The following is a 16,655-nucleotide window of genomic DNA, read 5'->3' as shown; positions in this document are numbered from 1 at the left end:
CCCTTAATTCCTTCCAGTCTTCCACTTCTTGACTGTGACTGTGATCCTCTCTCTCTCTCTCTCTCTCTCTCTTTCTATTTTTTTTTTCCTTTCTCTGTCTCTTTCTGATTTTCAATTCTTTGTAATTTTATTAATGTAAATATGTTTTATAATTTAAATATATAACTATAGTAAATAGATCGTTTGAGAGTAAATATTTATCTATAAATAACGTGAATTTCAATAACAAAACCACATAGAAATTGTGGAATCACATATCATATTTATTTCTTTTTCATTACAGTCAAATGTTTAAAAGAGAAAATTATAGAGAACTTTTTTTAGAAAATTATTATAATTTTTGGGGTACAAATGACATATCTTTTTCTATTATATCATATTATATAATTAAAACTAATTATATAAATATCAATTTTAATTAATATGATATTATATAATAAAAGCAGAACTTTCCATCTTCCAGTAACTTGGCTATCTGCAAAAAGAACAACTTTCTTACCATTAACGGCTGAATGCACAGATCTGTACAGTCCTTAATATCCTCAATTGCTTGGGAATGAAACCAGGTTGATCCTTTGTGTGGTGGGATCCCTTTAAATTCTGGGAAAAGTGTAAACCCATTTAAGAAAATTAAGGCTTTGCATTAGTGGTTCCTGTTTTTGTTTAGAGCAGATGTAATTCGGGTGTTGTTCATGTTGCAATAGGAAGTTTCTTCTTTGTTCTTTCTATTAGTGGATGGGTCTAGAGATGTATGGATTCGTTTATTTGAAGCATAAAATTAGTTTCTTTGAGTGGTTATCTGTAAATTGGCGTTGAGGAAAACTAAAGGGTTTTTCAAAGCCGCAAAAAGGTCTGTATTGCTCTGTTTAAGCAGAGAAATGATTCAGTTGCTGTTCTTGGTCTTGTTCGCTGAGGCTGTTCTGGCATTCCTTCTATTGATCAAGATTGGGCCATTGAGAGAGCTTGTGATGAAGACTTTGGATCAATTGAAGATGGGGAGAGGTCCTGCTACGATGAAAACCATAGCTGGTACTATGTCTGTGATTCTCCTGTCCAGCCTTATGAGCATTGTTAAGATCCAGAACAAGGGTGCAAAGCTTGGTACCATGTCACCCATGGATCAGGTTCTATGGAGGACCCATTTGCTCGAGGCTTCTCTCATGAGTATGTTTCTTCTCTTTTTCTTTTTGGGATTCGTTTTCTTGTTTGTTATTTCAGCATTAAGAATTTATATTTTGCACAGTGCCATGGTTTGAAATCGAAACGACTGAGGTTCCCGACTAACAGTGTTGATAGCAAGAAGAAAACGCTCCCCCCCCCCCCCCCCCCCCCCCCCCCCCTTTTCCACCCAGGCCCCTTATTAAATGAGACATTTAAACTTCTTTTTATTTTGAGGATGTGCTTCTTGATTGTTACTGAATTAATTATGTAGGGTAAGTGTATAAAGTGTCTAAACTACTTTTAGAAAAATGGTTGGAATTAGATAAGAGCTATGTGAGCCGAGGCAACGAGAAAATGACATAAAAGCTTATCGTAAAATGTGGCCCTAGATGGAGTACACTGGCAAAGCATATGCGTGTAGCTGGCTAGAGATACTCGAGGCCCTTTGAACTGGAAGAGGTGGTGTTTTTGTAGTGTGATGCCCCATATGATAAGGATAAGAGTGGATGGTGTATAAGATCCCACATTGTTTGGGAATGATTAATTCTTGCTCTAAAAACTAATTATTCCCAAGCAATGTGGGATTTTATACACCACCTATTCTTATCTGTATCATATGGGATATCGCATGCAGAAAGCTGAAATAATCATGATCCTCAACTTTCTGATTTTGGACATCTCAAATCTATGCAGTTCTACACAGATAGAAAAAAAATAAATAAATAAAACAATACTTCCTGGTGAAATACTAAAATTTATTGAAGTAGTGTGTGCCGTGTTAATTACTGGTTCTTGTTCACTTTAATCTGCTTAGGATCAAGACGTCATTTCTCTAAAGCAGAGAAAAAATAAATTTTTTCCCAAGAGTCATAATAGTATGGGAAAGTAGTCTACCAATTATACAGTTTAATCATCATTAAAATGCATAGATAATACATGTGCACATACAACTAAGCATATAAATACATGTACATATTACACACTCTATGTATAAAAACATATGTACATACATGTGTGTGTGCGTATCTGTGTGCTTGGACTTGGATGGAATATAATTAGATTTTTTTTGCTCAAGGAAGTTGGGGGGTAGGGGAGGGTGAGGAGGAGGAAGTTGCTGCCAGATATCCATTTTTGTGTAGATGTGAGTGTCTACTAATGATCATTTAGTTTTTGGTGAAAGAAGCTTTGCTAGAAACAGAGTAAACAAGAGAAAGAAGAATCAGAAAGGAAGAAAAGAAAAGATAAGAATGATCACAGAAAACTCTGGTCAACCAAGCTAGCACCTGCTTATATGATGAAACAACGTAAGGAATTGACATCGTACATGGTACAAGATTGGGCGGTGGATTCCTTACCACTTTTAAGCTGGAAAGAGTACTTTTGATCAAAGTAACCCCCCCACCTTTTATAGATACATCCTTTTCCAACCCGCCAACCTTCTATCCACTTTTTAGTCACCCCATCCCAAATAGATTTAGACTTGAATGAGGCACCCAAGGGGAGGCCAGGATATCTCATTGGCAAAAAGGATACCTTGCGCCCCAAGAGGTTGGACCAAAGTCTCCACCTCAGGAACATCTCTCACTGGGACCATTTCTGAATAGGCTAGGCTAACACTTAATCCAGAAGCGGCTTCAAAGTAATGAAGAAGAGCTCTCAGCTCAAATGCGATCTTGGTTGGCCCCGCAAAATATGTGTCGTATGCAAATAAGAGGTGAATGGGGATCCCAAAAAACCCTTGATTGCTTTTTATGGCGATTCCAAAAAATTTCAATTGTAATTGTTACTGTTTTTTTAGAGTATAAGTTCATATCTAGGTTGGTTTTTCTTGGATCATCACAAATGGTATTGTAATACCATAGATTCAGTATAGGAGGGAGGTGAAAATCCGTAGTTTTTAGGAGAGAGAAGTTATTGCCCTCTATAATGATTCCAAGGGGTTCCAACCTGACTGGTCATTTTGGAGTATCTGCTCTGATGCGACTTGGATTTCCTTGGGTCGTTACAAACTTGGTGTAACACCAATCTGGAGTGTGACATAAATGGAAAAGCTTGAACTAAAACCCCATTTTTGTTAATTTTGTGTTTTTTACTTTATTTTATTAACGCAAGCATGCTATAAGCTTTTCAAAATAAATGTATTAGGTTTTTTATATGTACCATTTCTAGAAAATATCACCATCTAAATTCTTGTATGGAATGTGCTTGCTTTGTGATACAGTTATTGTGTTGTTGTCTTTTTTTTTTTTTTTTTTTTGGGTGTGTTTTTGTGCATATATTTTACAGTTCATGGCGTAGGTTTTAACCATTTAGATGTTGAACACTGCACAGAGATAATTCAACTATCATTAAATGCTACTTTTCACTTAACTTTTTTTTTTATCTTCTATTCACTAATAAATGTATGTTCCCCACGTGTAATTTTTTTATTTTATTTTTTATTTTTTTTATTTCTTTTATCTGTACGTGTAAAAAATATATGATACATATAAACATACGTGTAAAAAAATATATGTATGTTTCACTATTTCATATGTATGTTTCACTATTTCACAGTATGCTATCCAAATTACATGGTATATTTCTACCTACTCTCGTCCACCTCGTTTTATTCTCCTCTCATTGCCAATTATTATTTTGTTATAAGTTTTCTCATTGCCAATCATCTAAAGACAAATTACTGCTTCTACCATTGTAATGAACTTGGCTCATTTATTTCTTGATATAAGGCTGGGTCCTCCTGTCCATAAGCTCTCAAACCTAGGTAAAGGTGGATTCATATGATCTCTAATTGCTGAGAGGCTATACCAGCTAAACTTGTTGGCACCTTCCTACAGTTCCCACTTAATGTTTTCATTTCCAAACACTTTCAATTGACTAGTCCATCTAGGTCTTTTTCTTTGCAGTACTACTTGTAGAAGAATAGCAACCATCCTAAACCCATTATTGTTTTGAGGGTGGATGTCACAATGGGATCTTGCATGATGTGACCTTCACTGATGTTTTTCTTTCATTCATATCTAGCCATGTCAAAGGAATTATAACCATGATAATTACAGCCTACTGTATTAACCTGGATGAATCATGAGCTTGCAAAATGTGTTGTTGATTAGTTTATTGCAGGACTTTCATTGCACATTGTTTTGAAACCCATTTTAGTCATGGTGCCTGACCTGCAGACTGTTAGACTAGTTGATTGAAAGGGCGCATAGCATTGATCATATTTGGCTGAAGTATCAACTCTATAATAAATGTTAATCTCTTGTTCTCCTAATATCTTAGGAAGATGGCGGCAAATTTTACTTTAGAGTATTCTTCGTTAGTTGCAAGCGCTTTCCTTGAACTAATGACCTCATCCACTAAATGTTCATTTGAAGAAAATTAATTTATCTGACATCCATCTGATACATTAAGCTGCTCAGTAGTCAGTCTGAAAGGTCAATAAGCATTCAAAAGATTGGATTATCAGCAAATTCTATTTACAATGTTTTCATTTCCCTGCAATAGTTTGATTCTAATATTTAATCTGCATACCTGTCAAAACAAAAATATGTAATCTGCACGTTTGTATTTTGGAGTGAAAAAATATAATATTGCAGTGAGATCAAGTGATTGCAAAGATGGTACCCAAAGTTTACATTTTTAATGTGCTAAAAAAAGTGTAGCGAATAAGTAGGATTTTGGTATGGATTTTTCAATATTAAAGCTGGACATGGAGGGCTAGTTACCACTGGCTTATGCAGGGACTTAAATAAGGTGGCAGCATATAGGAGGAGGATATGCTTATTTTAGATTACGCATTAGGTTACATACCTTTTGCTTATATGATGTAGGATATTCTCTTTTACCCCAGGCTGAGAGATGGAATAATGCTGCTTCATTTAATCTTTTAAAATAATTTATTCTGTAGAAATTGTGGTTAGAAGCCATGGCTCTTAGTTTTGACTTCTCCAATTTGAGCTTCTCTGGTATTGCATGCTCGCCAATTAGAGTGTGAGACATCATTTTTCAGCGCACACTACTCTTAGTTGACAAAGTACAACGAGCATTTGAGTTGATTCTACGTTTTCCTTTACCAACTATTAATCAATGCTTCGATTATGGTGATGTGGTGCATTGTTATCGCTGACAGGACCATATCTGAACCAGCTGTAAAATTTTATAGCTGCTTTAATTCCTTTCAGGTCTGCCCAACCTGTGTTTCTGAAAACCTTCAATTAATTTTGCAGGTTTTACCCTATTTCTTGGATTCATGATTGACCGTATGCACCATTATCTCCAAAAGCTTATCAGGTTGAGGAGTAGTGTGGGAGTTTCAAAAGAGGAAGTGGAAGGGCTCCAAAAAGAAAAGATTCAGTTCAAAGAAAAAGAAGAGAAAGCTTCCAAGGAGATAAAGCTGCTGCAAGGAGAAATTGCAACCCTATCAGAGAATTTGAAAAAGCTGAAGCTAGAAATTGAGGAAAAGGATAAGAGGGTTGAAACTGCTGAAAGTCATGTTGCATCCCTTCAAAAACAATCTGCAGATCTACTTCTTGAATATGACCGTCTATTAGAAGACAACCAAAATCTTCAGACTCAAGCTCTAGGATATAGGAGTTAACTTTGAAAGGCATCGAGGATGGGAGTTTATTCTGGTCACCGGTGATGTTAATGAAACGTCTCCTTATTGGAAGGAAATGGTGTTTGTTTGGCCCCCTTTCTCTTCCTTTTTGTTTTGGGTACAATTGGTTTAAAGTTTTGTAATATTCTAAAATTTTGAGTTAGTCTAACTGATACTGTGCCTTTCTTCTTCTTCGTCGCCGTTTTCTTTTGCTGAGCTCGTTGTTGTTTTAGCCAATACTACCTATGCTCCCTTTTCAATTTTCAGGAACGCAAGCTGTAATTAAGATTGGGAATGAAAATTCTGATCTCTAGTCGGCTGCCTCCACAGAGATGGGGTACCCTAGTCCTTGGATTTCTCTATAAGAAGAAATATATTTGTAAGTTGGTTTGGAGGATTACCTATCAAAAAAAAAAAGTTGGTTTGGAGGATTCATCTTTCTAATTACTGATATGATAGAATTCTATTTGTAAGATCGTTTAATTTTTAATCTATATTGTAAATCAAACCTTATTATCTTAGAGGTATAGAGATCATCTACACTGGTTTGCAAATAGAACAACCCTTTTCCCAAACACTGTTTATTGTTGAGATGTAGGATGGGTTAAGTGTGTGATATGGGAGAGAATAAGTATGATGAATCTGTATCGAGTATCAAGTGCAAGGTTGATTCCTTGTTAAGTGGAATTATAATTCCAGGAAAGTTTCATTATGTATATAACTGAGAGTTAGGTTAACTAATCATATTTGAGATAGATGGTCCAATTACATTCAATGAGAAAATTAACAGTCTGTACATTCTCGTAAGATTGACCATTAAGATTGTACCACCTGTTTTGTTTTTCATGATCTTAATAGTTAGATCATGATTATGAGTGTAGTTTACTAGAGTTCAGTAATTTAGGGTGCAAATGGAAAAGGCAGTGCTAATTTAGGAATGCAAAACGAAAGTTACATTAATTTAAGTCAACTTCAAGGAACTCAAAATAAAGTTGGTCCAAGTAATATGACTGAATTATCGAACTGTTTTAACTTAAAGACAAGGACATTGCTTTTACACAACCTGCCTACGTGGCACTGTCATATATTCTCGATTAGTGAAATTTGATGTGTATAAAAAAAAATATTATCAAATGATAGAGCCAGGCGAATTGTGTAATAACTGTATCAAGGTTTTGTTCTATCATTTTTGCAAGTCAAGATAGAATGTCCTCTCCAATGTCTAGATTACCCCAACTGTAGAGGATTTCATAGCTGATTAAAGATTGCAAATTCCTAATTGTGCTTCAAAAAAGGGTTGTCCTCAAAGAGAGTAAGCTTTTGCCACTATGAGAGAGGAAGAATATAGCAATGTTGGGTCAGGAGAAGCTCATGAGACACTGGTAGAGCTTGTACTCCAAAGAAATAATAGAGTATGCTATGATCTTTAAAAGCAAAGTCCAAATGGATAGCATATATTAGACTTCAAATGCTGTGCGTGTAACTCATTGTATTTATGTGTATGGTAAAGAATACATACATAGAAGGTTACAACAGTATTTGATGCATCGTGTGATTGAATGAAGCAAATGCAGAAAGTTCGCTAATGATAATAACAATTGGGTCTCTGTTGGAGGTTTATTATGCAGCTTCATTTGGATGAGCTTATCTGAAAATTAAAAATGGTAAAAAGCACTGGGATTTTTAATGGAACATAAAGAACTATCTCTAAGTAGGCAAAGTCACACCTGACTTGCATCAAGTCCCATATTGAACAGGAAGATTTACAATGCAGCTGACTCTATTTTTGGCCACTCAAACCATCAAGTTCATACTGTTACATGCAAAATTGCAACGCGCAACAATGTTGTTGAATCAGGGAGTACAAGTTGAAAGTGTTGATAAAACTGCAAAAACCTCGAGGCGTGTTACACTCAATAATAAACAAAGAAAATCTTCCCAATCAATGTCACTTTCCTAGCAGCTTTTTGTGCAGATGCACTTTGTCATCTTCATCCTCTGAATTCGGTTTGGGATATCTAAAGCCATCTTTTAAAAACCAAGATGTAAAGTCTCTTGACCACCTGGCCAACTGAAAAGTATCCAAGAAAAAGAAGAACCAAGAATCCAAAATATGATAATGGTAGCTGAACAAATCCCATGACCTTCCCTATTGGCGTGAACGGAATTGCTATTCCAATGGCAGAAATCACCACTGTAGAACAGATGACGGGCCATGAAGCAACATCCTGAATGAAGGGAATTTTCTCTGTCCGGATCAAGTGGAAAATTAGAGTCTGCATGAGAAGCCCTTCCACAAACCAAGCAGAACGAAAGAAACTCATGTCTTCAGCGTCACTCTTATAATAAAACCAAATGAAGATGAGCGTGCTTACATCACAAAGAGTACACACGGGTCCATTCCATAGTATGAACATGGGTAAGCCTTTCTTGGACCATCTCTGTGGTGTTTTCACAGAATCTTCTTCCATCTTGTCCCATGGGATGGCAATTTGGCCTACACTATACAAGAAGTTTTGTGTAAGAAGCTCCCTTGGTGTCAATGGCTCATACTGGAGGACCAGGATTGATATTAGGAGTGAAACGACACTCCCTATATTGGCAATAACTGACATTTTTATGTACTTCATAGTATTCCCAAAAGTGCGTCGGCCTTGCTCAACTCCAGCAACAAGAACGTTGAGATCTTTCTCAAGTAAGATGATGTCAGCAAAGTCTTTTGCAACTGATACCCCAGAGTCAACTGATATACCCACGTTGGCAGCATCCAATGCAAGGGAGTCGTTTACACCATCACCCAAAAAACCAACAACATGGTTACCAACCGTCTGCAATGACTTTACTACTCTGAATTTCTGGGTTGGGGTGAGCCTAGCTAGTACTGCAGCTCTTTTGACAGTCTCATGGAAGGAATCCTGGTCCAGTAGCTCTAGCTCGGGTCCAGTAATTACATGGGTTGTTTTGATTCCTACTTCCTTGCAAACCTTTATTGCCAAGGAGAGTGAATCACCGGTCAATACTTTTGCTTTCACCCCCTTCTCAGCCAACCGCCACAAAGCTTGCTTGGCAGTGTCCTTGGGTGGGTCATAAAATGTTATGAGGCCTAGGAACACCATGTCTGATTCAAAAGTCTCGTTATCAACCAAGTTTCTATCACCATTTTTCTGCAACATAAGAAATAAAACAGTAATATGAGTAACTGCTTTAACGTCACTCTATTATTCTGTGGTGCTTGTAGTTCTCACGATCCTAAAGTTGGCATAATGGCATCAAAAGTGGAATCAATATGAGTCCCAGGAACTCTAACACATTATGTTCTAAAAGAGCAACGATGATAAGCCTCAGGGAGATGGGGATTCAGGCGTAGGTTGTTATGAGGATTTCTGGTACAGACATGTGCATATATGTTTATAACTATGTCCAAGTGTTTATAGAATTATGTACTTAAGTTCCTTCCAAACAATGAAGATTTCTTAGATATTTTATATCTGCCAAATATAATACAAAAATGACAGCCCAAAAAAAATAAAAAAAAAGTTCCAAAGAGAATAGGAATAAGGCTAAAATTTGCATAGGTTTCATAACCAGGTACTTGTAACTACTGAACTTTAAGGCTCCTAATTTATGTGGGTTCCTACTTCAGATGTAACTTGGAACTGTAGATAATTCAAACTTGGTGGATAACTACTATGAGAACCAAACTTCTGTTACAGTGGTGGTTTTAGTTAAAACAAAGTTCGAAGACTTTCTAGTCAGGACCTCAAGTACAGATATAATAGTGTCTCTAGGCTCGTTTAATGTGCCAATAATTATTTGTCATGTGAAATAAGAAATCAGAATACCAACTAGTGGAATTTGAATTTGATCACATATATAAAGCTAAAAGCAAATGGAAATTGTAAAGTTCACAAATACTGCTGGATTGGACCGAAACATTTTAAAAGGCAGGAGAGATTAAAAGAGATCCAGACACACCGGTTTCAGCCTCTTTATTGCTACTCCTATGGTCCTTAGTCCCTCATTGCTTATTTCTTCTGCCATACTAAGAATCCTCTGATAATCTTCGGGAGAGAGATTTGTAATTTCACCCTTATCAATATGCTCAATGAAAGAACAAACTTTCATTACTTCTTCTAGTGCTCCTTTTGTTACCATGAATCTCTCGCATAATTGGAGGTTTCCATATTCTGCATGTGAGTCTGTTTCCAATATGACAGATACTCTTCTTCTTATGAAATCAAAAGGTATCTCATCTATTTTCCTCCACTTGGATGGCTGAAGCCTGTATCCATTTGTATATACATATGCCAAAATTGCATCATCCAGAGGATACTTCTGGTCAGTCTTGAAGTAGGAGTTAAGGAAGGCAAATTGTAGAACCTTCTCTTTGGATGAACCCCTGCTGTCGAGATGGTTAACCATGATTGCACGGTTCATGGTGAGTGTTCCTGTCTTATCAATGCACAAGATATCCCTGAAAAAAAAAACAAATGAATGAAAAATATGACTTAACTGTTGTAGTTTCAAAATGTAAATATTATCGCATTAAGAACTACAGAGGATGATAGGAACCAGGTTAAGACTCAAAGGTATCTCCTTCTACCTAGACTTAATTCATGTTGTACTGGAACAGTTTGTTGTCCTCCATCCAATTGTTTGGATAGACCTATTAATATGACAAAATGAGTTAGTTGCACTTTTATTTTTGAGGATGTGAACTTGGATTATATGAAAAAAAATGTTTTGGAAATCAACATCGGAGTCTAGACAATCTCTATGACCCAGTTATAAAAAAGAACCAAAAAGAAGAAATAAATTGAAATTTAAAAAGAAGTTAAAAGGATTTAGAAGTATCCACCCTTTTCTATGATTTCAAGCAATCATGCCAGGTGCAATGCTAACTTTCAAAAAATATCTGGTCACATTGGTTCCACTCAGTGAATGAAGTGTAATGATGATTTTCAGGGCAGACGCCACCCTGCTCCCGTTTAAAAAAACTGTAGATATATGTGTTTACGTAATTGTTCACCCAGTAAATTATCAAGTAAATCTATATACTGTATTATTATCAAAGAAAAGCGTTGCTCTCATGAAGTCACTTCATCCACTATCTCCTCTATAAAGTCACATCATTCCTCCAATTGTATTATTGTTTAAGGAAAAATAAATAATATATGCAATTAATTTAAACTTACTAAATGAACACTAATTCATCTAGTTAAATCAATGTTTTTATTTAAAATTACATGCATTATTAATTAAATCTTATATTATTCCACGCATTGTGCAGATACACGACAAGTATGAACTTACATTGATCCCATGTACCGGATGGCAGTTACACTTTTGACTATGCATCTCTCTCTGGCCATAGAAAGTGCTCCTTTAGCAAGACTTATGTTAACAATGAGGGGTAGCATTTGAGGAGTGAGTGCACTTGCAACTGAGATTCCGAAAAGAACACTCTCACTCAAATTATAGGATGTGAAGTAGTCAATTAGGACTATGATGGTGACTACTACCAGCATTACAGCAATTAGCACATAAGATATGCGCCGGACACCCGTCTCAAAGTCATCTGGTGGTTTCTTCTTCCCTATGGCTGAAAACATGGTACTCATGTATGTCTTGGGTCCAGTAGAAACTACTAGGCCAGTTCCACTACCTGATACCACATTTGTTCCCTGAAAGATATAATGATAACCCATATAACTTTCACAATTTCAAATATAATAAACAATGGACAACTTATTAAGAGGGCCCTGATGAAAAAGAAAACATATCCCTGATGAGAAGACCGATTTGTTAGGAACATGTAAGGATAAATTTAGGAATGGATACTATCTGATCCTAACCCACCTCATTCCACCTAAGCCAAGGAGCAGTAGCCAAATTTTTTAAATTTCATTCCTGTTTGTCATTTGGGTCCCCCAAATCTATGCTTTTGATTAGTTATTTATAAGTTTGGGTTCTTGGATTCATAAAAACCTCTGTTGTATCAAAGAAAACTACCGTACTAATTCCTTTATCTGGTATGTCTGGTAATGATGATCTTCTGAAGTGAAGAATAATAAACAAATGAACCCCCTAATTCTGTCACCAGTTGATACTTTGAATGAGAGCAGTTCATATAAGAATTTAAAACAATGCTAAACAGCCTTAAAAGATCACATCTTCAGTTATTTCACCCTAGATTTTGGAACTAACACTCTATAATTTATGTTTCGAGGATCAAGAAAAATATGTTTATATGATGGCGAATGGTGTTTCATATCCAATCAGACCTGTGGTGCTAGTATTTCATAGCTTTTAACATTATAGTGTTAAGAAAGGAAGAACAAAAAATAAGATAAACAATTGTATCCAATCGGACCTGTGGTGCTAGTATTTCATAGCTTTTAACATTATAGTGTTAAGAAAGGAAGAACAAAAAATACAGATAAAGAATTGTATCCAATCGGAGCTGTGGTGCTAGTATTTCATAGCTTTTAACATTATAGCGTTAAGAAAGGAAGAACAAAAAATACATATAAACAATTGCATCCAATCGGACCTGTGGTGCTAGTATTTCATAGCTTTTAACATTATAGTGTTAAGAAAGGAAGAACAAAAAATACAGATAAACAATTGTATCAAAGACCCAGATAAAATGAGATGAAAAGTCAAAACATATAGATTATATATGAAAAGAAGAAATTTTAAAATTTTAAATAAAAAAACCTATCTTAACCATCATGATCAAGACTTTTTTAATTTTAGTGCTGGAATACAGGCTTAAAAAAATTTATCTGCTCTTTGAAAGTGCCAATGGAGCCTAAAATCTACCAAGTACAACCAGAAGCTTTTGACTGTTGTTCATGGAGTATGGATCCATAAAATGTAGGGGAGAAAGCCTGGTATTTGAGGATTCTTGAAAATATTCTTTGTGCATTATGCCACACATTGCTTTGAATCACACATTTAACCTAAGCATATCACGTATGATATATCCACTTAAAAATTTAAAACCTCAATGAATATTGAAGAAATAAAGAAACTCCCTTTTTTTCTTTTTTGCAAAATTCCAGGAAATACTATTTGATAACATGCATCCTTTCCTGGTTAGAATATTTTCTCCTGTATTCGTGATAATTCCCATTAAAATCCAGATGCAAAGAAAACTCTTCCCAACTGAAATCCCAGTTTGGAAATTTGAGAGTGGGAACCCCTCGAATTTTTCTATAGAATTGAAGCTAATACTTCCAACAAAAATAGAAAAAACATAAAGACAATTATACCCACCATGAAACAAATATTCTTTAAATCTAGTAAAGGAGTGCCCTGATCTTCTCTGACGTCAGCTGTTTTTTCTGTTGCCATGGACTCCCCTGTTAGCGAGGACTGGCTGTTCAAGAAACAGGATGTGATGAAACGAACTGTAATGAATGAACTCAAAAATCCTAAGCCACGGAAAAGGATAAATGTTTACGGGTAGCATACCTTACAACAAGGTGTTTTGAAGATAGCAGCCTCACATCTCCAGCGAAAAGGTCCCCAGGTTCAAAAATGACAATGTCACCAGGAACAACATCTCTCTGATCAACTTGAACAATTAATTCAGTCTGAACTACTCTTCCTGCACATCTTTGAACTTTGACCGGGCATCTTACTAATTCTGAAAGTTTCATGGCTGCTTTTGAACTGCTGTATTCCTGAAAGGCACATGGAGAATTAGTAAAGATCACGTTTGTGAAAAAGAAATGCATGGCACCAATTTAACCAAACTAATTAAGCAAAGAGATACCTGGTAGAATCGAAGGGAGACACTAATAAAAACCAATACAAGCATGATGCATCCATTAGGAACATCATTGGTTATGTATGAGAGCACAGACAAAACAATCAGAATGATATTAAAAGGATGAAAAAAAGCAGTCCAAAGAAGATTCCACCATCTTGGAAAAGAATAATCAAGAGGAACATTTGGGCCATTTTCTCTCAATCTCCTCTCAGCTTCAGTGAAGCTCAAGCCTGCACAGAAGCAAACGAAAAACTAAGGCCAACTCATCATAGGAAATGAAACACAGGCATTTAAGTGTATTAGTAAATATTACGTAAGAATAAAGAATTAACAGAATGAAACTTGACAATGTAGGTGAAGTAGAAAAGGAAAAGACAAAGTCATTCCCATCAGAAAATAAAAAGGCATTAACCTCTATTGATGATTTCTACCAGATGTGAAAGGTACATAAAGCTTTCCGTGTACTGTTGAAAGTATATAAAGTGACTGCACTACTTTAACTGCAATACAAACAAACCATAATCGGCAATAGAAACCTACATTTCTGGTGTTCCCTACATATGACAGAGGAAACTTGTACTTAGCCGACAGTTTATTCGTCCCATTAGGGAACAAACAAAGCATAACACCATTTGCTTACATACTTTCTTGAGATATATGAGAGAAGATTAGTAGGTTTTATCAATGTATTCTGAAAATTTCTTCCTGTGAGGGATGGAACAAAAGTTCCCATGACATTGGAAAAGCTTTTTTGAGAAACTAATGCAATGGGTTTTGGAAAAGTATTTCATGCTCTATCCAGAGTGTAGAATTGTCAGTTAGATCTGCTCTTAAATGTTTGAACATGCTTGAACACATTTTCAATGGATATTGTATCCGTTATGGGAAGCCTGCGTGAATAAAGCCACTGCATGTCAACATTCTATGAGTTGCCGTGTGGTGACAGGAGTTAAAATTTGCTTAGGATTTTGGATGCTTTGTAATATGAGCTGAAATTAGAAGTTCTGCTATTAGTATGAGTTTAGTTGCTTTTTTCCTTGGTATTTCATTTCACTACAATTCCTATTGTAAGCTATAAAGATTAAAAGGAAAAGAAGTCATGAACGAAGTTATGTTGATTTTTCATTAAACAAAATTTGTTTGTTAATGAGGCTAGCAGGGAGCTAGCAATCCTGAACACTCCATATCAGATTTTCTTTTTCCTTTAAAAGAGGGAACCTTTTGCAAGAAAGGTCCCTGCTCACTTCGCACAAAACATCCTTGTTCGCTACCAGTGCAGCAACTTGGTAACGGCGCCAACCATATTGTCCGACCGCAATTTTTCAATTTCTTGGCATTGCATTAAAATTATTAAACAATAAAGACGAAGACAATCACCTCTTTCAGTGGATTGTACATACTCAAAGACCAAGTCCTTATCCGACATTGCCAAGGCATACAGCCACGAGTAAACCTTCTCTTCCGCCTCGGTCCGCGACCCCCCATCAATTTTAACTACACATTTAACAGAGAAATAAACACAAACACATACCTAACACACCTCCTGTGGATATCGAATCCCTCAAAACAGAATACAAAAAGTAAATAAAGGAAGCACTGAAACAGACCTCCGGACATAAGCCGGCGGAGAAACCCGAAAACCGAATTGGGAGTTGCATTTCTGGGTGCACCAGAGTCGTTCTTGTTGAGGAGAGTTTGGCGAGCGGGATAGGAAGTGGGAAGTGATCTTTGGTGGTTACTTGCATTCAATATGGTGGAAAGTTTGTGTCCCATAAGAGCCGAACGCTGCTTGAGCTACAGAAATACACAAATATGAAAGAGAGGAACAAAGAAGAAGAAGAAGATGATGATGATGTCGATGGCAAGCGAAAGCAAGCATTTTGTGTCGGGGAGTGGTGGTTTGAAGATTTGAAGAGAAGGTATAGAGAGAGAGAAACAGATCGATCAACCAAAAAGTGGATAAAAAAGTCATTAAAAATTTTTATGGAGTTTATGAGGTGAGAGATTTTAATGGTCGAGGCTCTGAGTCAACCCGTTTTGTTGGTGTTTTTGTTCCTCCAACGGACTTTGTTGCTGCTGATCTTCAACTACCAGACTTCAGACGACCGTTTGGTGCAGTTGCCGGTTAGACGTACTGTCCCAGAAAACCATCTTTTAAAATTTTGAATAAATTAAAAATTAAATAGAATTCAGTAATTACACGTGGACAGACAGCGACCTATTTGAGAAACAAATTGATTGAACAGAAAGAGTTTTGTTGTGTATAAATAAAGTTACGTATTAATTTATATATTAATATTAATTTTTTTATATTTAAAATTTAAATTAGTACTGTTTTTAATAAAATCTATTTTTTAACTAATTACATTAGATTAATACATATATTAATGCGTAATTATTCTTGTAACTAGATTTTTTCAAAAAACATAAAAGGGCTTTTTTAAGTTTAGAGATAATTCTTTAATTTTTCTTTTTTCATAAACGCACAAAAATTTAAATAGTATTTTTAGTGATATTAGATACAATTTTAAGAATTCTCTCTCAAAGATGAGGTCTATCCCTCTCCCTAGTGAGTTTACCCCACCATAGTGGTATTAACCCACGAGTTTCAACTTCTAAAAGACAAACACCATATTCTCAATTAACCTCAACCAGAAAATTGAAGAAACGTATTTCTAGTTCAACCCCAAGATTTATCTCTCTATACCAAATCTCTCACGCAAAAAGCACTTTCATTGTCCCCTTAAAAAACCCAAACACAACCGAGCATACCCAAAAATGACTACCCACCTAGCAAATGAAAATCTCGTTTCAAATACAGAAGTCCTAGAGTGGGAAGATCTCAATTTGGAGCCAGAAACAAAAACAGGGGCAGCGGTGTATCTTTTAGACCACGCCATTGTTGGGAAAATTATATCCTTGAAACCCCTAAACAAACATACGCTACATGCAACCATTAGAGCTATCTGGAACTTTGCTATTGGCCTAACTATCGAGGATGTATACATCAACACCTTTATATTCACGTTTCCATCGCAACAAGAAAATAATCGTGTTCTAAGACAAAAGCCATGGAACATCAAGAGATTTCATTTGTTAATCTGCGAATGGCCT

At 35.9% G+C, this 16,655-nt stretch overlaps 2 protein-coding genes across 3 annotated transcripts; one reads left to right on the top strand and one right to left on the bottom strand.

Annotated features, from left to right (window-relative positions):
• The first annotated feature begins 453 nt into the window (after window positions 1-453).
• LOC122297592 lies at window positions 454-6,074 on the top strand. The gene is made up of 2 exons (XM_043107706.1): window positions 454-1,164; window positions 5,391-6,074. Exons 1-2 carry the CDS (start codon window positions 879-881, stop codon window positions 5,759-5,761), a joined length of 657 nt encoding a protein of 218 aa, XP_042963640.1. The 5' UTR covers window positions 454-878; the 3' UTR covers window positions 5,762-6,074.
• Window positions 6,075-7,423: 1,349 nt separating this feature from the next.
• On the bottom strand, window positions 7,424-15,571 carry LOC122297578 (magnesium-transporting ATPase, P-type 1-like). Of its 2 annotated transcripts, none has more exons than XM_043107689.1 (8): window positions 15,149-15,571; window positions 14,919-15,035; window positions 13,545-13,771; window positions 13,241-13,452; window positions 13,043-13,145; window positions 11,075-11,445; window positions 9,737-10,235; window positions 7,424-8,925 (listed from the first exon to the last, which is right to left on the bottom strand). In XM_043107689.1, the coding sequence occupies exons 1-8, from the start codon at window positions 15,312-15,314 to the stop codon at window positions 7,780-7,782; spliced, it is 2,841 nt and encodes a 946-aa protein (XP_042963623.1). In that variant the 5' UTR covers window positions 15,315-15,571; the 3' UTR covers window positions 7,424-7,779. The 2 variants fall into 2 exon arrangements, with proteins under 2 accessions (XP_042963623.1, XP_042963629.1); XM_043107695.1 differs by lacking the exon at window positions 15,149-15,571 and adding an exon at window positions 13,954-14,041 and having other exon boundaries at window positions 14,919-14,996.
• Window positions 15,572-16,655: the final 1,084 nt, after the last annotated feature.

This window comes from Carya illinoinensis, chromosome 2, assembly GCF_018687715.1.
Source record: "Carya illinoinensis cultivar Pawnee chromosome 2, C.illinoinensisPawnee_v1, whole genome shotgun sequence".
Lineage (NCBI taxonomy): Eukaryota > Viridiplantae > Streptophyta > Magnoliopsida > Fagales > Juglandaceae > Carya > Carya illinoinensis.
This window is presented reverse-complemented; position numbering and strand designations above follow the sequence as displayed.